This window comes from Candoia aspera, chromosome 1 (assembly GCF_035149785.1).
Source record: "Candoia aspera isolate rCanAsp1 chromosome 1, rCanAsp1.hap2, whole genome shotgun sequence".
Lineage (NCBI taxonomy): Eukaryota > Metazoa > Chordata > Lepidosauria > Squamata > Boidae > Candoia > Candoia aspera.
The window spans coordinates 335,560,872-335,584,159 of record NC_086153.1 but is presented as its reverse complement, the minus strand read 5'-3'; the positions used below and the strand labels follow the sequence as shown (position 1 = coordinate 335,584,159).

General features: G+C 43.9%; 1 protein-coding gene across 2 annotated transcripts in view; it reads right to left on the bottom strand.

Annotated features, from left to right (window-relative positions):
* CERS1 (ceramide synthase 1) overlaps nt 1-23,288 on the bottom strand; it is a 34,252-nt gene that overhangs the window by 1,381 nt on the left and 9,583 nt on the right. The window contains exons 1-6 of one of the 2 annotated variants that reach the window (XM_063290848.1): nt 12,615-12,833; nt 10,283-10,442; nt 8,672-8,852; nt 7,435-7,596; nt 4,950-5,097; nt 3,276-3,409 (exon numbers count right to left, since the gene is read on the bottom strand). In XM_063290848.1, the coding sequence (XP_063146918.1) occupies nt 3,276-3,409; nt 4,950-5,097; nt 7,435-7,596; nt 8,672-8,852; nt 10,283-10,397 (740 nt within the window). In that variant the 5' untranslated portion in view covers nt 10,398-10,442; nt 12,615-12,833. Of the gene's footprint in view, nt 1-3,275; nt 3,410-4,949; nt 5,098-7,434; nt 7,597-8,671; nt 8,853-10,282; nt 10,443-12,614; nt 12,834-23,288 lie in introns of those variants that run through there. The other variant, XM_063290847.1, reaches the window with a different exon arrangement.

The following is a 23,288-nucleotide window of genomic DNA, read 5'->3' as shown; positions in this document are numbered from 1 at the left end:
GACTTCATTCCCAAAAATGGTTTAGACCCAGGACAGAAACTAAAATTGGCTTTAATTTAAATTGAGATTTAATTACTAAATTAAATAAAGTGCAGATAAAATGCAGTTACTATAAATATATCCCAAATATTTAAAAATGCCCCCCTTCTGCCACTTCAGCCTCAATACTTAGATTTTTATTTAACAGAAGCACTGCAATTGAACTGTTTTAAAGAAAACCACTTCAAATGGCAGTGAAACCTTGAACGGGCGGATTGCAGATGCTATAAAGCACATTCTTAACAGTGTCCCTGCAGATTACACTTAATGAATTGGGAATGATGGACACCCCCTTCCCAACCTCATCTGTTAAATACAGATTTCACTGTACTTCCTATCTGTACATATGTATCCCTAAGTGTGTGTGTGTGTGTGTGTATGTATGTATGTATGTATGTATATATATATATATATATACACACACATACATACATATATATATATATAGGTGAATATTTTTTAAATCAAGATACACATTCCGTTTCTCACACTTGGTTGGAACGGGTGGAGTTTCTACTGTAGCTGATTTGTAACATGCTTAATTGTGGAAGGTTTATTAATCTAGGAACTAGAGCTACTAGGAGAGGTGGCTTATTTGTTTATGATACGTTGCATCATCTATCAAATGGGTGCCCAAGATATGGCGTCCCTTGGATACAGAACCTCTTGATAAGCGGCTGAAGGCAGCAGGTGGTGAGACAAGGAAGGGCAACACAAACGTGAACAGTACTGAAGGACATAATAAGTAAGTGTCTGAGGTCCATGCTGAGATACATCAGGCCACAATCCAAGGACTGTGCAACCTGTTTGGACCAATTCAGAGATGAGGGTGTCAGCTGGCTGGGGATGAGCACTATCCAAGGGGTGGACCTGCAGCCTGGACCCCAGAAAGAGTGTAAGAGGACTGAGTCTTTGGGCATGAGCACCTGGATTGCCACCACTTGGTGTTTCTCCAACACGTGCTCTCTGCTACCCACCTCTCCACTCCATTCTGCAAGTCAACCTTTCGTTAGGTCATTCCCTGAGATGATCTCTGGTCATATTAATTTGGGCTTTCCTGCTTAATATAAAAGAGCCGATGACTGGCTTCCCCCAATGGCTTTCCTTTGCTGCAGAGTGAAATTGAATCCGTGATTTTCACTCTTTGAGTAGAAGTTGTTTACTTTAAAATTTAAATTTTCTTTTTTTTTTTTAAATTACTCTTTGAGTAAGAGCTGGGGACAGCATTTTCTTCCCTCTTAATCTGTTCTATAATTTACTGCCGCTCTGTCACTAAAAGAAGAATTTAACAGGAAATTTCCTATGCTTAAGTGTCTGCATGAGAAGGTGAAAGAAGAAGGGTACTTGAAGCTGATACTATTCTTGGTCATTCCCAGGAGGACAGAGTTAGAAGCGTCAGATAAGGTTGCAAGTCCATTGCTCTAAGTCAGTGTTTCTCAACCTCAGCAACTTTAAGCTGTTGGGCTTCAACTCCCAGAATTCTGGGAGCTGAAGTCCATACAATTTGTTGTCAAGGTTGAGAAACATTGGTCTAAGTTCTGGAATGTTTTACATTAAGCTCTAGCCCAAGAAGGAAGACAAGTACCTCGTCTGCAATTTTTAAGTTGCACTGGATGCAAATCAAGGATCAAATTCAGAACCTTTGGAAAAGGGTGATGAAAAAAAGGCAAAAGGTCCCTTGTGCAAGCACCAAGTCATGTCTGACCCTTTGGGGGGACGCCGCTTTTGCGAGGTTTTCTTGGCAGACTATAGCAGGGCGGCTTGCCACTGACTTCCCCAGTCGTCAGCTTCCCCAGCTTGGAAAAGGGTAGTCCTTGGATATAAACTGGCTTTGGTTTCAGGCCTGGAGTTTATATTGCTGTATTTTGTTTTAGTCTGGGCTGTCTGCGTGGTTTTAGGTTTTATCAGTTTTCATGGATTTGGGGGTTTTGTACACTGACCAGATCCACTGACGTTGGATGGCTGTAGTGTAGTGTAGTGTGTAGTGTAGCATAGTATAGTATATAGTATAGTACTGTATTATACTATACTATACAAGGTAAAGGTAAAGGTTTCCCTTGACATTAAGTCCAGTCGTGTCCGACTCTAGGGGGCGGTGCTCATCTCCGTCTCAAAGCCGAAGAGCCAGCGTTTGTCCGTAGACGCTTCCTCCGTGGTCATGTGGCTGGCATGACTAAACGGAACGCCGTTACCTGCCCGCCCAAGTGGTACCTATTAATCGACTCACATTGGCATGTTTTCGAACTGCTAGGTTGGCAGGAACTGGGACTAGCAACGGGAGCTCACCCCGTCACGCGGATTCGAACCGCCAACCTTCCGATTGGCAAGCTCAGCAGCTCAGCGGTTTAACCCGCAGCGCCACCGCGTCCCCATACTATACTATACTAAACACTATACTAAACATAAAATGTCTGGGTTAACTTGATTCAACTAATATTGTGACCTGGCTTGTTACGTTGCCTATCCCAGTACTGTTAAGTCCCAAACAGAACATAATACACAGACTTTCTTTGGTCTGTTAGATAATCTCTTACTCATGGCTGCCATTGCCATTGGGCAATTTATTATTTATTATTTTATCTATTATTATTAATTTTTATTAGAATTAAAGAATCAATTTTTACTATCCTTTTTTAAACGTAGATTGAGAAATTGGTTTAACATTTGTTTAATATGTGGCACATATAGAGATAGTTTTCCCCTTTCTGCCTATTTTTTCATTTTGGTTTTGTTAACTTGGGTTGCTGTATTTTTTATAGTTTTTCATATATTGTCTGTTTTTTTAAAAAACTTTTCTTTTTCTTTTTCTGTAAAATTTGTTAAGATAAATAAATAAAAATTTAAAAAGAGAGAAAAGGAAGTACCCTGAAAATCAATTGGAACCTCCACGTTCAGTCCCAGTCTACTCTTAAATACTATTTGCTGAAGTAAACACTGTGTTCTATTCAGGGGCTTCTGGCTGGCCAGAGCTGAAAACTGGATGCTGGACAAGAGATAATCTCTTCAGGAAAGCCATTCTATTATGGGTTGATTCTTACCAGCCATGTTAGATGACTAAGCCCCCATGCTGAAGGGCAGTCAGTCTATCCCTAAATCTTAATTTTGGGAAAAGTAAATGGAAGGAGATGGCCCTTGTCTTCATATCCTCCTTGTAAGCCTCTCAGAAGCAACTGACTGGCCATTGAAGAGGATACTGAGGGAAAGAACAGAAACCCGTCACTTCTAGACATCCTTACCCTTCCTTCCAAGAATTGTGGAGGTGAAGTTCCCTGCCTTTCTTCTTAGAGGCGGCATCAGCATCATATTCCCGTAAATCCTTCACCTCCTGGACTTGTCCAAGCAAAACTTTGGCCACAAAGACAACAATGTACTGCCGAGGGGAGAGGGGGAAAGCCAGTCAGCTTGCTGGATCACAGATTTTCCCATCATGCTTTGTTGCCTCTTACCTGCTTCATCATCCTGCTGGGTCAACTTAGCATATGGTGACAGCACACACAGGTTCAGATCTACATTCAACCGTATGGGTCAGATTTAGCATTCTCTGTTAGACTAGCCTATTTCACAGGGCTGATGTGAGGATAATGTGTGATCTGGGCATTTAGAAATCAGTCTGCTGCCCGGAGAAAACTGGATCAAAGGCAGGACACACATCTCAAATTTCTTCCTGGGGGACGGTAGTTCTACACAAATCCATGTGTATTTAAAGCAGCTGATCAATCCAGTAAAAACAGACTAAAAATGCCCATGAAGAGCACAATGATATTTACTAGTGCTATACTATACAGAAACACACACGGGCTAACTTCCAGGGCCCCAGAAGCATGCCTTCTCTGTGGTGGCACTTGCCCTCTGGAATGAGGTTCCCCCCAAGATCCGGCTGGCCCCCACTCTGCTGTTGTTCGGAAGAGCCATGAAGACCTGGCTCTTCACCCCGGCCTTTGGCGGGAGAGAGTGAGACCCTTCACTTCATTGCACTTGCCATCGTTTATCATTATTTTTATTAATTTTATTGTAATTTCTTTGTTGATCGTTGTGAGCCACCTTGAGTTGTTGAGAGTTGGGGGGCATACAAGTTTAATAAATATTAATTTTTATTATAGGAATTCTGAGAGTTGCAGAGGGTTAGGGTCCCAGTCCCATGAGAGGTGTATGGAACATAGACCCTATCGCAGACCTTTTCTGTGGTGGTCCCAATGCTCTGGAACAGCTGGCACCCAGAGGCGCACTTGGCCCCTTTGCCGTTAGCCTTCCACACATAGTGATTGTGTTTGGCTGAATTTCTCCAGGTTTAGCAGTGACATTAAGCTGCTGATTTTGTTCAGGATTCTACCTTGCTGACCTGGATTTGACGATGCAGATGGCTTTGCAGCCTATGTATCAGGGAGTTTTGTTTTATTCTATTGAGTTTTATGTTTGTAAATCACCCAGAAACTTAGAAAGGGGGCGATATATAAAGAAATGCATATCCTGTCCTTCCTTTGGGGAATCAAAGTACAACCTCCTATCTCCTACAACCCCTGGGAAGTAGGCTGGGCTGAGAGGAGGGGTCTGGCCCCAATTTTCCGACGGAGCTTCTGTGGCTGAGGCGGGGCTTGAACCTGGGTCTCCCCATTCCTAATCTGGCACCTTCACCACCACCTCACACTGGTTGGTGCAGAGCTAGGAAAATCAGTCTGGTGTTGCTAAGAGAATTATTTTGAGGAACTGGAAAAGTAGTCGTGTTCCTGATATTAAACACTGGATTCAAGACATGTGTAAGTTAGCTGTTTTTGAAAAGGCAATATTATCTCTTATCAAAAAAGGACTCAATGTGTTCTTTTATGGCAAAGAATTAAAGGATCAATTTTTGATTATTATTTAATAATGGGGAAATCAGCTGGGCTAGCCTCTGACAATAGTCCTGTACTTACCAGGAACCAATAGATATTCATCAGAGTGAGGATAAGCAGCAGCCCGTTGAAGAAGAAGTAAAAAGGGATGTTAGGGACAGACTGGAGGCTGGTGTGGCAGGTGGCATAAAGCACTTTCAGGGGGAACCAGTATAGACGGAGCCAGAACCTGTAAAAGGAAGACAAAGCAGCAAACTTAGACCGTGGTTTCCCAGTTGTGGGGGGGGGGGCTGCAGGACCGACTTAACCGTGAGTCCCTCATGAGAAGTGGGGATTCTCAAGCCTTCTCTGCACAGATGCCTTGGATAAGCAGTTGCTATTTAAAGGAAGCAATCTTGCAGATAAAGCCTACAAAGGTGATGGGAGTCCCAGTTCAATACAGTTAAAAGGCAAGAGGCAGACAAAAACCTACATTCTGTATGTTGGTTTGCAAAATTTAAGAGGAAAGCTGTAACATTCAGGCAAAGATTTAAACTATAGATGTTTTAATTTTGGAACAGATTACAGGTTTTTAGCTTTTTGCTATTTATTTAGAGAGCTTATAGGTTGCTCCAATCAGCCAATAAGCTATGGCAAGGTTGTGATAATATCATTTTGTTTTACATACACTATATATATTTATGTTTTTATGCTTATGGTTCTTTTTTTTCCTTTTGTTCTGTGTTGTGAACTATGACTGAAATAAGTAAAAGAAAGAAAAAAGGTAGAGCAAAAGGTTAGCTGCAGGTGCCAGCATACTTCATGGTTACACACGTGCACACAAACATGTATAAAATGACCAAAATCTTGTGAGATTGCCAAATCTGGTAAAACCTCATGGGATTCCACGCAAGGATGCCAATAACGTACTCACTGCTTTTTCCACTTTTGCATAACCTCCAAGCTAAGATTGCTGAAAGCTTATGAGGCTCAGTGACTTTGTGAGATTAGGGGTAATTTCTGGTGTGTGCACATGGCCCCGGCAATTGAGCAATTTTGGGCAATGGTGTCTTTGGCCTGAAAAAGCTGCCAACTCTTGTATTCAACCACCTGTAACAGAATGGCCATGCTATCAGATTCTACACACATACTGTATGTACAAAGGCCTCCCTTGCTCACAAAGATCTCAAAACTTGGGGGGGGGTGTTATGCTAGGCGACCTTAGTCAAATAATTGTAGCTAGGGTGGAGAAGCCATGGCAAGGGCTAAACTATGACTGCGTCATCTTTTTTGACTGCACTTGATCTCTGAGTGGTGTCCTGAGACCATGCTGTGCAAAACTATGAAGCCAGAATAAACAAGTGGGGTGAGGCCAGGACAAAATTCTGATCTGATTTAAATCTAACTAAAGTTGGCAGCTGCAGCTAGTCACAGCACCTAGCTGATCTTAGATGATGTTGACCAACTAAGCAGGACTAGACCTGGCTAGTGTTTCTCAACCGTGGCAACTTTAAGATGTGTGGACTTCAACTCCCAGAATTCCCCAGCCAGCAAGCCCACACATCTTAAAGTTGTCACGGTTGGGAAACACGGTGGTTAGTACTTGGATACAAAATCACCAAAGCTTTGAAGTCACAGGGGGTGGGGGTGGATCTTGGAAGGAGATGGCTGCAAATCACTTTTATACTGTTGCCAGGAAAATGATATGGAGACATCCACATGGTCAACAGGCGTCAACTGGAGGGAGACTTTACTTTTACTTAATTAAATTTAGTAAATATGATTATTCCCCGTGAATTTAGCCACTTCTCTTTTTGTCGCATTCAAAATCACGGTTCAGGGGGAACTGAGAGCTGCCTCCAAGGTGTGCATGTCTGCAAGTTGAGTATCTCTGGAGAGCCACAGAGGTGCAAAAATGGTTGCAGATGAAGAGCATGCTTTAAATCTGGGAAACGGAAAGCGTGAGAAAGAAGCTCAGACTGGATCCACCCCAATTCACTGGGGAGGGAGGAAAGGGCAAACTCCGTCAGGCTTTCAAGATCCTGTTATTATAACCCATGTCAATACAGTAGAGTTCCACTCTAACTTGTAGAGCCTACTTCCTGACCTGGCCTACTGTGAAGGGCCAACATCAATCATAAAAGCCTGTTTTCCTTTCTCTCCTTTGTGTACCCCAGTAAATTAGGGTGGATCCATCCTGAACTTCTTTCTCACGCTTTCTCTGTTTACTGGGTTTAATGCATGCTTTTGTTTCAGTAGCTGTTTCCACATCATTTCTCCGAAGTCACTTCTGTGGCTCTCTACCGTATCCCTCTCCAAAAGCATTCACAAACACACTGGGCTTTGTGGAAACCAAGACTGGTGACAGCTACAGCTGCCAGAAAGCTTTTTCATTTCCTCCTAAGATAGAGGTAAGAGGCAGAAGGCAGGGCCATAGTCATTCAACCTGAGTTTCATTTGGTGCCACAGCCAAACAGTAATGTGTAATATTCCTCTCCAGTTGCTTTTCCAGGCTGGGTCCCTGTAAAACTGACAACCAGTCCTCAAACGAGGAGTGGTGCCAGAGAGTCAAGAGGACCAGACTCACCAACTAACGCTGAAGGAGACACAGCCGGCGTTAGAAAAGGTGTCGTTCAAACGGTGGTAAATGCCACCCCGGTACTTGAAGTAAACATTGAGTTTGGTAAACTCCAGCTGGATGTCACTAAAGTCATGAAGGAAGAGCACAAGAATCCCAATTTTGTGGTATCTGTGAGCAAGGGAAAAGTGTCATTATTATCCACACAAAAGATCCAGGCATTTCAATTCAAGGAGTCAGTGGGCTGTGGATGGAAAGGCCTGTCATCTTTCCTTCTTCCTTGATTACAATAAATGATCCAGATAAAAATTGTATCAAAACATCTTCTTCGACACTGCGTTTTAAGCAGAGCAATACAGAACCTTGCTGCAGTATTGGTCATGCTAGAATTGGCATTGGAAAGTAGGACTTTTGCATAATAATAGCCTATTTGTCCTGGATACTGTCACAGAAGAGGCAAAATGAGAGAATGAGGTATGTCCCTATAAAAATGATGGTGCACTCTCATATGGGCAATTATCTTGAACTCCTCTGAGCTACAGACTTGTTTGGATAACGGGGGGCTTAGAATATCTGCCCTATAGAAGCGCTGATGGTAACAAGGACTCTATAGTACCCCTCCAATACAAGGGTCATAGGCCAGTGGGGAAAAACAGAACTTTTAGCCAATAATTTACTCATCATCCTCCAGGCCATAACCTCAATTCTAGGCTTCCTGCCCCAAATCTGAGAGTGGCATTGACCACACATCTTGGGGCAGCAAGAATAGCTCTCAGAAATTTAGTTTGCACCACTTCTATTGTACTGCATTGTAAATATTTTGTGGGAAAATATTTGAGGAATTGTTGCTTGTTGCTTCATTTGTTCAAATAACACAAACCCTATTGGCAAAAAATGCAGTGGCTTTCTATTTCCACCAGGAAGAATTCAAACACTCTTCTCCTTATACTTGTGGCCTGGCGCTCTTTGGAAATGGCTGGGAATTCTGGGAGTTGCGCAGTCCAAACACTTAAGAGCGTGTACAAGGCAGGGGAAGGCCGGCTTCAGTTACTTAGTTTCCTACCCCACAGCTGCCCTCTCAGGCCTGAAAAGATTTTAACTGCCACCTCGTCCTTCTTCCCATATCATACAGAATGTGGTGAACATTCTGTGACATCACAGAAGCTCAGCCAATGAAGAGAGTCAGCTGGCAGCAAAGAGAGGCAGAGCAGCCAATGGTACACCCTGACAAAGCCTTGAGATGTACCTAAAAACATAGGAGAAAATGATGAGAGCCAGAGTGACCACATGGTGAGTGAGCATGACGACCGAGTCCTTGCGCCAGGCATCCATGTAAAGGGTGGCATAGACAGAATGGCCATAAAAACTGCCTTGCATTAGGTAGGCGATTGCAATATCTATTGGCACCTCCATCCCCTTTTTCCAATCTGGAAAACCATGCAGAAAAAGAAGAAAATGTTAGCTCAACACAACCGCGGCACCCAAGATGCTCAAAATTGTAAAACAAGAGACTAAGAAACTGAGCTGGCACGCTGGGCTTGACAGCTACGTCTACTGTCAGGCAATAGCTTTTATCAGGACCAAGCAAAACCTTCCAAAGCAGGCAGAAGCTTTTGAGTCGTCAGGCCAGCTAGTGCTAAAAGCAGAAGGGTTCTGGGGGGCTGGGGGGAGCACAAAAGCTGGGCCCAGTGTGGTGGTCCTGAGGTCTGCAGTTGAGATCCAGTGACAGGAGAGATGAAAGTTATGGGAATCCAGTTATATCTAGGATTCGGGGGGGGGGGGGAAATCAATTGAGGATCTCTGAAAACATACACCCGCAGCACAAACAGCCAGCTTTTTTAAAGGTAAAAAAATGTTTAAGACAACAATGGATCCCCTATTCACCTAGGACATGTGCTGAGTTAGGTTTTCTATAGCTCCAGGCAAAGCTTTCCTTACTCTTATAATAAATATCCATTTTAATTCATTGTGCACTATATAGTTTTAAAACAAAGAAACTGGTTTAAAGACTAATGGGTTTACTGTAGTATCAGCTTTTGAAACTGATGTCCACAAATTTATTACGGCATCAAACAACCAGCATAAATGTTGAGACAGCCCCAGAAATGTTAAAGTTTTCCTGAACAATGGCTTTTTGTTTTGTTCCTTTCAGACTAGCAGGGCCATTCCCAACCTGCACTACAAATCCCATCTTCCTCAACTAAGGAAGGTCAATTCACTGGAAATCTAACACTTCTGGAAGGTGCCAGGCGAGGAAGGTGACTCACATAAAAGTCTTATTGTGATGGGAACAACTGTCAGCTGTTTACCCTCCTTATCAACTCTTCTATAAAATAATGGAATTGCCAACTTAGAAAAATGCTTTTGTAAAACTTCTCCATGTATTTACCTAATTCTTATTGCTGCAAATCAGCTAGACCCGTGGCGGTTTACAGTTAATGAGAGACTGTTGATTTTAAAAGGAATCAGGCACCTTACCCAGGCAAAATTTTGCTTTAAAAATGTTTGACCCCAGAAGATTAAATTTCAAACCTCTTATTCACAATTTTGTTTCTGCTTCTAAGAACCCCTTGCTGCAAAGGGTCTAAAATTAAGGAGTCTTCCTGAATGGCGTGAATTGTTTGCTGGGGATCCTCTCTCCCCCAGCTGCGGCCTTAAGGATGTCAGATGAAACAAGCAAGGTCTTTCAGGCTATGTGTCCGCTCTCCTTCCAGACTCCTGGGGCACAATTACACCGGGGCACCTCTCAAACTGCAGAGACAGCGTTAGGCTCACCTACCAAAGTGTAAATGATCCAATATCAAATGTTCCCTAAGTAAAAGCCCCCTCACCCCATAGGCCACAATGCTTACCATACCATAAAAGACAGAAGGCGGGTCATGGAAAAAGGGGTATCCAGCAAAGAAGAGCAAGTATGTGCTGTATAACCAGGAGATGCTGTAGAAAGCCAGTTTCCAGGCACTTTCAGGCATCTTAGCAGCATCCTTGGGCGGTAAGTGACACCACTCAGCGATGGGCTATAAGAGAAGAAAAATCAGTGGGACCAGCGAAGCTTTTGACCTCAGGTCTTCAACTCTTCATTTACAACTGGGGGCTTCCGTCTGCTCTCACCTGAGCATTTCCTGTTGATATACTGTAACAATAGCAATAATAATAAGAGGAATACTTGTTCCAATAGAAGAGAATCTCCATAGCTCGGGGCTGAACTGTGGAGCCCTTGGTGCTCTCTGAGCTTGGTTGTTTTCCTGCAGACAGTGAACATACCTCATACTCCTTCCTCCTCCTATTTGCCCCACAACAACCGCCCTGTGAGGTGAGTTGAGCTGAGAGGGTGCGACTGGCCCAAGGTCACCCTGCCGGCTTCCAGATGCAGTTAAATCAGCATGTCTTACAGCATGTGGAATTTTTTTTGTTTTGCTAGTGCACCCAGAATAATTAGATGTCATTTTATACCTAATGATTCTGTTTGCACTAGCAAAAGAAAGCAAAGATCCACATCCATACAGTAAGACATGCTGATTTTACTGCATTTACTACTGCATTACCTCCGTGTTCTTCCAAAAACCTCTCTTGAAGGTGAGGATTAGAGCAGGCTTCACAAATGCCATGGGGACTATAGAGAGTGGAGATGATTGCCCCAGAATGAGACTTTTGGACAATGTTTCCATTGGATGCACTCCATGTAAACACAGACAGCTAAGCCCACTGCAAAACTACAGTAATATTACACTTACAAGAAAGGTACACTAATTAGTATTATACAGAAGATCTCCATGCCAGAACTCTTCCTTGTTAGAGCAATCTTTGTTTTAAATAAGCCATCCCTCTCTCCAATTGAGCTACTTTCCATGTTTTATTTTATTTCACTGGACTGGCTTTGTGGCGGCCACCAGGCAGAGTTCTTGACTTCGTTGCTAATAAAGCCCTCCCCCTCTATTTTATGCGTTATGTCGAGTCTGCAGAATAAAACTGGAATACCAGCTTGAAACACTAGATAGGTGAGAATATATAAAAAGATATTTGTTGTGGGAAGCCACTGATGCCTTGAAGCATCTCTGAAATTGCCAGAGCCAATTGTCCAGAATGCTGGAATTGGACCAAGAGGTTCAAAGGCATGCTTTGCCACAAAGCTCACCATTGAACTAATCACGCTGAAGTACTTTTGGAATGAGAGGGTTGCAAACAGTGATTTACTTTGTTTTGAAACTGCTTTTCTGGTACCATGGGCTACCGTAGAAAAGAGACCACGTGAAACTGTTGAAATCAGACAAAATCCGGCAACCTCAAAAGACTTGGGGCAGTTTTGTTTGTTTGCCCCCAAGTTGCAAAAATTTGCCCCCAGGTTGCAAAAACTGCCAACCTTGATAAGATGCATTCACTCTCTTCGATGCTAGAAAAGCTGTCTGTAGCTTTAAAGAAACCTCTAAGAGTCAAGTCTGACATTAGAGAACCTTTAATTGAATTGTAATATTAAGTTGTGTATCAGTGTAATACAACTGCTGGGTGGAATATGTATATGGGCGTGCATGTGCTCGTGTGCACACCCACCCATTCCTCCTCCTCCTCCTCATTATTACTTCTTCTCCTTCTCGTTTTACTTTTCCTTTCAATTCACGTAATAAATGGATAGACTTAAAAGCCAGGAGCAATATTTAATTGATCAACTGCATAGTTCCAATCCCATTTACAGAGTCCAGTGGTTGATACTGGACTCTCTTTTATCCTGTCAAACATCACCCCTTTTTCAATGCACATTATGTCAGCATATTGGATGAACCATCACACCATCTTTACCAGCATAAGGAAGGCAAGCATTTGAGGCTTATTTCTAACCCCACTCTGCCCTCCCTCCAGCTCACCCCAATGTCTAGTCCTCCCTTCCTGTAAACTCACCTCCTGAAACAAAATGAAAATGTTTACAGGACTGCTAGCTGAGAGTGAAACTTGAGGAGGAGGAAAGTAAAAAAAAGCAGCTCAGCAACCTCCAGCCTGTCTCCCAATTACAAGGCTATATTAAGACCCCAGCTGCTGAGCAGAGGGGTGGCCATGACCTGTACACAGCCAAGTTAATGGCTACTCTCCACCGGCTCATTCAGGTTTTGCTGGTACTGCCACGGATCCACACCAGAATAGCGCCTGCGCTACAAGGACTTGGCTGAACAGTTGTATGGTCAGGACAGCACGCCTACCAAACAAGGAGGATGCCCGGGTGTCTCTGTATGAGCTACCACTCTTGGCTGGACAAAGGGACTAACTCATTCTCTTCCCAAAGGGACTGAAGAATTGCAGCCTCCATCCTATGGAAAGATGGGCCAGGTGGATCCTTTCCTACAAGACGCACTGCTGTCTCTCTGAACGAATCACTGTTCTGCAGGGGGGCATCATCCTTCAACAAGCGCACCATCATGATCAAAATGACATGCAAGCAGTGAGAGCTAATTTCAAATCCTTGCTCAGCTCTGAATTTCACTGGTGATTTTGTGCAAGTAACTTGCACACTTTCCTTGCATAATTTACTTTGAAGGAGGGGCGCCTGTTGGAAAAGCTCACTTAAGAAGGCACCAAGAAGTGGGGAGGACTCAAGAACTGTTTTATTAAAGCTAGCAAGTCACAGTGAGTCAGTGGTCCTCTGCTGTCAGGAGCAAAGGGCACCAGAGACTTTTCAAAGTTCTTACCTAGGGCTATAGAGACTGTGAAGATCAGCACGCATATACCTTTGATCCTTGGCAGAGAATTGTTTTACACCTGATAAGGAGTAATCTTGTGCCCCTCTGTCTCGAAAACACTTTGTAATGCGAGGTACTCAGACTTTTAAGTGTGAATGCCAATCCAGCTGACTGCAATTCTAACCATTTGCCACTGCATCCCATTTTGAACAGAGAGAGTTGTAAACACGCCGATTATCAGCAATTTGTGAATCAAAGGCCATTCATTACTTTCTTATGTTATAACACCAGGGGATATGTCATGGGGGAAGATGGTTTAAGCAATTTAACCTACTGTGGCTGGATACATTGATTTTTACATTAAACCGGCAAGCAGAGATATTCAAGGGCCTTCAATGTCCCAGGTAATAAGCACCTAGGAGGCATAAGAAAAATTAAATTCCCTCCACAGGAATCAAGAGCATCTTTAAGCAGGCATCATAGGACTTGTGGACGCTGTAGGAGGAGAGTTGTGTTAGTGTATAGTAACAAAAATCAGGAGTCTAGCAGCACCTTTTCCAGGTGCCACACCACGCCACGCCACGCCATTCTTAAAAGGCCTCAGCTTCGTGAGCTGCAGCTCACTTCATCAGTTAGATAAAGTGGCTTTGTTGTTGTTAGTTGCCGTATATAAAATTAAAATTGGGTCCTCTGAAGGGTTCCAATTCAAAATTACCTCCCTATCAGATTGAATCAGGGCAAGAAGGTGATCAGGGTTCAGTTACAATCTCAGTGGATGGCATTTACAATAAAGGAATATACCGGTGCATTGCACACACGTCTGGTTCTGTCTCAAGTTCCCCCTTCAATGACGCACACACAAAAATACTAATTTTAATTAGGAAGCTACACCTAACTGAGATGTGGCTGTCTTCAGGCTTGGAGGAACTTCTTTACTATTGTTTAGAAGTTCTATGAAAAAGTTTCTCCCAAGCTTAGGGTGGCAATGCAGTGTCCCAATCCATCTATTAAAATATTATTATTTTTTTTAAAATTGTAAACATACATAATGATTCCCCTTATCGTTATGTCTATTTACCATTTAATACTATAAGCAACGTTATGCAAAGGTAGAAAAGAGTGATAAACCGTAAGTCAAAGGAACTGAGAAACAAGGAAGAGAGGAAGAAACGCAGCTAAAACTAGTTTACACCAATACCATTTGGTAAACCTCTCCATACTTTTCTATCCTGCCAAATCATCCTTATTTCCATCATGTCCATATAGACCAGGTCCCCAGAGTGGTCAATATCAACCCCCAAGGGTTGATGGGACTCTCCAAGGGTGTCACCAAATGTCTGGGGGTCAATAGGAGCAGACTGAACCTGGAAGAGCGTGGTGACTTACAACCGAAATTCACCAATCTCCAACCAAGTATCAGTGCTCCTCAGATGCATCCTTCCTATTAATATCAAAAGTTTCAGTAGAAAAAGTATATTAAATCTTATATTTTTCCTATTTTAAAAAGTACCTATTTTTATGGAGTCATTGTTATCTATTATTATTTGCAGTATGATTTGTTTAAATAGTATTAAATTACATTATTTTCATATAGTAAACATTTGAGGGTTGATGGACAATCTGAAACTGAAAGGGCTGATGAGCTGAAGAGTTTGGGGACCACTGATATAGACCATTCATACTCTGTATTTTGTTTTTAAATTTCCCCCCTCTTTTTCTGATGGTTTTTTCAATTCACCTCAACCCCAGCAGCCTGTTCCTCATTCATTCTGTCTTTATGACCTAACCACCAAAATAGACAGGTGGTCCTCACTTAATGACCATAACCAGGACCGGAAATTCATTTGCTAAGTGGAACGGTCATTAAGCAAATCTGGCCTGATTTTACGACCTTTTATGTGGTGGTTGTAAAGCAAATCATCAGTGTTAAGTGAACCACACAGTCGTTAAGTGAATCACGTGGTTCCCCATTGATTTTGCTTACCAGAAGCCGACCAGGAAGGTCGAAAATGGTGATCATGTGGCCGTGGGATGCTGTGATGGTCATTAATGCAAACTGGATGCCAAGCACCCAAATCAAGATCATGTGACTGCAGAGATGCTGCAATGGTCATAAGTGTGAGAACCAGTCGTAAGTCTTTTTTTAACACTGCTGTAAGTCCAAACTAACTGGCAAATAGAGGGAGAAAATGTAGAAGCAGTGAAAGACTTTGTATTCCTAGGTGCAAAGATTACTGCAGATGCTGACTGCAGTCAGGAAATCAGAAGACGCTTAATCCTTGGGAGAAGAGCAATGACAAATCTCGATAAAATAGTTAAGAGCAGAGACATCACACTGACAACAAAGGCCTGCATAGTTAAAGCAATGGTGTTCCCTGTAGTAACATATGGCTGCGAGAGCTGGACCATAAGGAAGGCTGAGAGAAGGAAGATCGATGCTTTTGAACTGTGGTGTTGGAGGAAAATTCTGAGAGTGCCTTGGACTGCAAGAAGATCAAACCAGTCCATCCTCCAGGAAATAAAGCCAGACTGCTCACTTGAGGGAATGATATTAAAGGCAAAACTGAAATACTTTGGCCACATAATGAGAAGACAGGACACCCTGGAGAAGATGCTGATGCTAGGGAGAGTGGAAGGGAAAAGGAAGAGGGGCCGACCAAGGGCAAGATGGATGGATGATATTCTAGAGGTGACGGACTCGTCCCTGGGGGAGCTGGGGATGTTGACGACCGACAGGAAGCTCTGGCGTGGGCTGGTCCATGAAGTCACGAAGAGTCGGAAGCGACTAAACGAATAAACAACAACAAGTCCAAACTGTCACTAAATGAATGGTTGTTAAGTGAGGATTACCTGTACGCCGTTCACTCCTTCTTGCACTCAATCCACATTCATTCAGTATCCATTCATTCTTGACCCTCCCTGTTTAACCACATGCTTTTGACTGACTTTTGTTACCGTACTCCTAACATACCCAATTCTCACTTCCGTATAATGACACGGGCAGAAGCGCACTCTTATATCAGCGATGTTTGCTTCTTTCAACAAACAGTAATTTTGCTCAGCAGATCACATACCTGCCCATTACTTTTCTACCAGTATTGGCACATTTTAAAATTTCTCCTTTTCCCCAACTTTAGTAAACATTCTACCCAGATACGCAAATTCATCTACCACTGGGTGACTTGGCCAATCTTGGGGAGTGAAGAGACACCCTAAGCTGCTGAAGAAAGAGGGGCTATAAATGTAACAGACAAACTAAATGTTTGTTCCATTTTCTGTGTCAAACGTGATGACGGTGTCTTGCTTATTCTGGCAAGAAGTCCCTTCGGCTTTGTGGACTAAAAAGAAGAGGAATATGAGTTTTGTTTAAAAAAAAACTTTGCAAATTTCTTATCCTTCCCTTCCAAATAACTGATACATTTTGAGCACAGAAGGGTCAAATGTCTAAAGTTAGTATTTTAAGAGGGCAGAGAGAGGGTGTTTCCAATTCACAAGGATTGTTATCACCCCCTAAAATTCTGCACTTGCTGGCAAAGAGGAAACCATCAAACCCTGGCTCTCCCACTGCAGTCAGGGTTGCCACAGCAACAGAGGTCTTCCTGTGCTGCTGCTATGGCAACGGGTGTGGGCTGGCATCCAAGGGGACCCACTGCTGTCATTCCAGTTTGAGAAGCCCTACCCTATACTTAAAGGGAGCGAGCTCTCTGAAGAAGTTGCACAGTGTATGAGCATGTGCATGTAGAGAAATACTGACATCCACACAGCAAGATGGCCTCCCCTCCCCTGAGAGGCCAGGCCTTGTTTCTGCTATTTCAAAGGCAAATAAAGGAGTATCACGCAAAATTGCACCCAAATTCTCTTTTGTCTTTTCTTTTCCACATTCTCAGAAACATTTCTGTGTGGCTGGTTGGAGAATGGAGAGTGCCTCCCCCCTCCAAGTTGTTTCAGCAGATGAAGTGCTAATCTTGGCTGATCTCAAGAAGAGTCATGGTTGATATCTGGATGGGACACCACCAAGAAATCTAGAGTTCTGGGCTAATCTAGGAAATAGGAAAAAATATCCTGGGAGAAAGCCGAGGCAAAGCACTTCTGTATTACAGGTAGTCCTCACTTAATGACAATTGGGACCAGAACTTTGGTTGCTAAGTGAAGCGGTCATTAAGCAAATCTGACCCAATTTTATGACCTTTATTGTGGCGGTCATTAAGTGAATTACCACAGGTGTTAAGCAAACCACATGGTCATTAAGCAAATCATATGCAAAATCCCCATTGATTTTGCTTGCCAGAAGCCAGCTGGGAAGATAAAAAATGGCATTCACATGACCATGGGACACTGCAACAGTCCTAAATGTGAAGACTGGTCATACGTCATTTTTTTCAGCACTGTTGTAAGTCCGAACCATCACTAAACGAATGGACATTAAGCAATGACTACCTGTATTGCAAAGGAAACTAAAAGGTTTCATCTGTGAAATCCCCAGGAATCAAGCTCAACTTGGAGATTCACTTTCAGCTTAGCAAACAGTCTTGTGGGCTGGAAACGTCTGCAGAGTCAGTTACTATTTTGATATGTAAAACATCTGCCATCTAGGTCTCACAACTTCCTTTCCCATTTCCACAGTCGTGCCTGTTTACCTTTGCGAGCAACTTCCCAAGTTGTCCAACAGGACATTTTCTGCCTCAACTAGAGATGCCGCTACAGAAAGCAAAAGCTGCAAAACTCGCCCCTGCTCCAAGGGATTTGCAAATTGGTATTTCAAGTAGGGAAGTGAAGGCAAATCTGGATTGCCATGCTTGGAGTCCAATGTTTTAGTAGGTGGCAGCTTCTGGTTGATCTTGTTTAGATACAGAAACTAAGCAGGGTTAGACCTGGTTAATACTTAAAGGAGAGACCACCAGGAGATCCCAGGGCTGGAGGTTAGACTGAGATTTGGGGAAAGTGTCCCAGATGGCACTGGCAAACCCCTTCTGTTCTGCAGCTGAGAAAACTACAGGGCCCCCTTCCCCACAGTCACCAGGAACTAACCTCTAGTCAAAGGAGATTTCAACTTTTAAAGGATCTTGGGGAAAATAATGAGCTTTAAGGACATATCCAAAGGAGGAAAAAAAGGCTTTCCATGGTTTATTAGTTATAACCATGAAGAAACCCAGCCTGTGAGTTGGAGGTTCTCCACCCTTGAAATGGAGGCCAGGGTTTCTCAACCAGGGTTCCCTGGCACCCTGGGGTTCCATGAGACCTTGTTTTTTGCTCAAGGCCATGCTCAGTCCCTCTATTTTTTCAAAAAAGCTGCCCCACATATTCACTGTTGATCTGAACATCTCTCATTTTAGTGCTTTTATTCTAGTTACTTATTTATCACTTTTCTTTTTTTAAATTATCTATATTATTATATTCTGTAGTTCTGTTTATCTAATCCATATTGGTAGCCTTATTTCCTTTTAATGAAAATCATATAGAAATACTCAACAAATAAAAAACAAATAACCCATCAAAGGCAGTTGCTGTCCTGTTAGTGAGACTGATCTCACTCTTCCGCAGATTATGTTTTTTACAGTTTTAATAGCTTTTTTTACAGTTTTAATAGCTTTTTTTAATTGTTCTAATTTTTTTAATGATCCTTGTGCCTATTTTGGGGGTTATTTTGTTGTATTGTTTTGTGTTTTTAACTTTGTATGCTGCTCAGTCACTTATGTGAGATGGGCAGCTATATAAATTTACCCAAAAAATAAATATTATTTTTGTAAAATATTATTTTATAAATAAAATAAAATAAGAAATAAAATAAATAATAAAATAAATAATATAAAATATAAAATAAAATATTTATTTTATTTATTTTCTATCCCTTTATTATTTTTATAAAAATGAAATGAAATGAAATGAAATAAAATACAGCTTAACTTTACAGCTCTGGAGTGCCAAAATCTTTGTACTACAGGCTGTGGCTGATCTGATCACTCTCCTCTCTGATAAGGGAACGGTTATGTCCTCTAGCCTGGCCACCTCTGATTCCACCTACCTGGGCGGAAGGCAGGCAGGCAAATAGTGATGCGGGATGGAAAAGGTGTTCAAGTTGCTCCCAGCCCAAAGTCCATAAAAACAGGAGAGCAGATCAGGAGGAGGAGTTAACTTATTCAACTCTGGGCAACTCACAACAAATAAATTGCAATAAAATCCGTAAAAGATGGCAAGTGCGACAGACCAGGTGGAATGAGGCCAGGGGTCTTACTCTCCCTGGCCAAAGGCCGGGGTGAAGAGCCAGGTCTTCCTGGTCTTCTGAACAAGAGCAGAGTGGGGGCCACCTGGATCTCAGAGGGGGGGACCTCATTCCAGAGGGCAGGCGCTGCCCCAGAAGTGCCCCGATGACATTGTTTAACTGAAGGAACCCGGAGTGCACCAACCCTGCAGGATCGAATCGGCTGGGCAGATGTTATGGGAAACGGGCTGTCCCTCAAATAAGGTAAAATACTTGGGAACCTGATGACCTCTGAATGCGGAGTTGCCCTCCTTGATATCCCCATTAAGAGATGCCACAATTTATTTAACCTAGGCTTCCACAGACAGACATGGGTGATGCCTGTCACCCCCCAACCCTGAAGATTTGGGACATCGAAGATCTCTACAAAGATGTATGTAAAATGTATATATACACATACATATGTATGCATCCTTGCATGCATCCTTCTACATACATACATGCATGCAGATAACCAGCATTTGTGTAACCTACAAGGTAGAACAGATCAGGAAACTGACTGCACAGGAAGACTAGGCCTGTACTTTATTCAGATAGGCTAAAGTGGTGTTTCTCAACCTTGACAACCTTAAGATGTGTGGACTTCAATTTCCAGAATTCCCCAGCCAGTAAACTTGGCAACTTTAAGATGTGTGGACTGCAACTCCCAGAATCCCCCAGCCAGCACTTGAGAAACACTGGGCCAAAGTAACAGAACCTTGCAAATCTGCTTGTGTTACCTTCTCTCCCTCTTATACCCCACCAAGTCAAGGGGAGCCAGCTTGAGCCTCTTCTTAACTTTTTTCTCCTTTCCCGGGGCTTAAGGAATGCTTCTGCCCTTGTTGTTTCTATGACGGCTTCCGAATCTTCCCTTCTAGGCCATGGCGCTCTACACTAATCTACTTTCTTTGCCCAGGCCAATTTAAATCCTCCATCAGTTTAGCCATTCTGGGCACCAGATGCAGGGCACTGCAGCTCACGAAAACCGATGCTTTTTAATATGTTTGTTAGTCAGCAAAGGGGCCACCAGACTCCTCCTCGGTTTTTTGCTACCACAGACTAATGTGATTCTCCTCCTACAACATCTATACAAGGATCACAATATCTTAGACCTGGCCTTTCTCTGTCGGCACAGAAGAGGCTTTCAAAAGCTGTCTTACGAAGGGATGGCTGCACAGCGCTTTGCAATAGTGTCCCAGTTCTAAAAAGCCTTTTGTGCCAGATTCCAAACTGCCAGTATTTTATTTTTCCTCTTTTTTTTTTAAGGTCCCAGATTTGAACTGCACAGTGTTTAAGGAATACATTTTCTTCCGAGGAAACATTTTATTTTCTTCCGAGTCAATGCATTTACATCCCCCTCCAATTTATGGTCCAGGGTGTTGTGATCCTGTGTGCATATAACATAACTGTTTGCATGCAGCCCTTTTTCAGGAGCAAGGGGTGACCTGGGCCCTTGAAAAGACATCAATGAAGCCTCCATGCTCTGCAGCAGTCATTCTGGTCAGAGGCAAATGGTAGGCAAAGGTGATGGTCTTCCTACCGGCTCATAGGCTTCTTAAAGCTTTAGCCTTGCCTAGCCCTTCTGGGAAGCAAAGTCATTTCTGAAGCACAGCTTGGCTTTTCTTAGTACCACCATCCCTTGCACACTGTGCAGCCAGGAAGCAAACTGAAAGGGCCAAAGGAAAGGGTCAACCACAGCACTTACATTGTTCTTGCAACCTCCCCCTTGTTACAATGAGACACCAGCTCCTTTCTCTGTTAAGAGGACTCAAAAATCATGCCTGGCCTCCACTGTGCCTAGGATCCATTAGGTCAGTGTTTCTCAACCTTGGCAACTTTAAGATGGGTGGGCTTCAACTCCCAGAATTCCCCAGTCAGCAGGGGAATTCTGGGAGTTGAAGTCCACCCATCTTAAAGTTGCCAAGGTTGAGAAACACTGCACTCGTTACTGGAAAGGTAAGAGGAAAATGAAAACAGGAATAAGCAAATGGAGAACGGTCCTGCCGGGTATTTGCTAGTTGGAAAAGGTGCTCCCGGACTCCGGGCCTTTTGCTCGCATAGACTGACATGGCCGTCCTCCTACAACATCTGCACCCTTGTTTTTTCAGCTACTAAGAGGATGGTGGAAAACAGAAAGTGCAGGAAGGTGAGGTGTGACCCCCAATGCACCTTGCTGTCTTGCAGCATTGCTTCATCACTTCGCGCAGGAACTGAAGATGGCAGGGAAGGTGACCTTCAGGCTTATGGTTCTGGGGGACTTCAATCTGCCATCCCTGGAGGCAGCCCAGGAGTTCATGGCCACCATGGGTCTGTCCCAGATTATTCGGGTCCCGACTCGAGACCCCAGACTTGGTTTTCTTGTCGGAGCAGTGGCAATGTGATCTGAGGGGAGAGTTAGATCTGTCCCCACTGTCATGGTCAGACCACACCCTGTGGCCCTGAGATTCTTGCGCTGCCCCCCTCCGCAGGGAGGCAGGACCCATTTGATTGGTCCGCCCCTGGCGACTGATGGACCCGGTAGGGTTTCAGAAGGAGCTGGGGGTTATACCCGGGGAGCTGCTGCACGGTCCAGCAGAGGTCCTGGTCGCAACCTGGAATAGGGAAGTAGCCAGAGCCTTGGACAGGATCGCGCCTGTGTGGCCTCTCTTGCCCACTCAAACCCAGCACTCCCTGTGGTTTACAGAGGAGCTGCGGGTTTTGAAGAGGCTTAAGAGACCCCTAGAGCGCCACTGGAGGAAGACAAGGACCGAATCTGACCAAACACAAGCTAGAGCCACTATTAAGGCCTACCTTGTGGCGGTAAGAGCGGTGAAATGCCAATATTTCTCCGCTCTTATTGCGTCCGCAGAATGCCGCCCAACGGCCCTGTTTAAAATTACGCAATCGTTATTAGGTAAGGGGGGCTCTGTCTCCCACCTACAGGGCCATGCGGAGGAGTTTGCTCAGCATCTCCAGGATAAAATCACTCAGATTCGCTCCAAGTTGGACTCTAAGCATAGGGCAGAGTCTGGGGAGATGCTGAGGGAACGTACTTACCCTGTTATCTGGGAACAGTTTGATCCTGTTGGGCCTGAGGAAATGGACAGGATCCTCCAGACTGTAAATGCCACCACGTGTCATCTAGACCCATGCTCCTCCTGGCTTGTGAAAGCAGCCCGGGAGGTGACATGTGGTTGGGTCCAGGAGATGGTTAATGAATCTTTGAGGGAGGGAGTGGTTCCGGTTGCCTTTAAAGAGGCACTGGTACACCCCTTCCTCAAAAAGCCATCGCTGGACCCTACTGTTCTGGACAATTTTCATCCGGTCTCCCGCCTCCCCTTTTTGGGGAAGGTGGTTGAGAAAGTGGTGGCATTACAACTTCAAAGGATTCTGGATGAAACGGATTATCTGGATTACCCCTTCCAGTCACGTTTCAGACCGGGATATGGGACAGAGACTGCATTGGTCGCCCTTATGGATGATCTCTGGCAGGAGCGGGATGGTGGCAGTGCATCCATCCTGGCTCGTTTGGACCTCTCAGCGGCTTTCGATACCATTGACCATGGTATCCTTCTGGGACGGCTCAGGGAATTGGGGGTGGGCGGTGTGGTTTTCCGCTGGTTCACCTCCTTCCTCCAGGGTCGGTCCCAGTCAGTGGAAATAGGAGATGAGAGATCCGACCCTCGACCCCTGCTGTGTGGGGTGCCGCACTGGAGGAAGACAAGGACCAAACCTGACCAAACACAAGGTAGAGCCACTATTAAGGCCTACCTTGTGGCGGTAAGAGCGGTGAAATGCCAATATTTCTCCGCTCTTGTTGCATCCGCAGAATGCCGCCTGGCAGCCCTGTTTAGGATTGCCCGATCCCTCTTGGGTAAAGGGGATTCAGCAATCCACTTACAGGGCTGTGTGGAGGAGTTTTCTGAGCATCTGCAGGATAAAATTGCTCAGATTCGTTCTAAGTTGGACTTGAAGCGTGA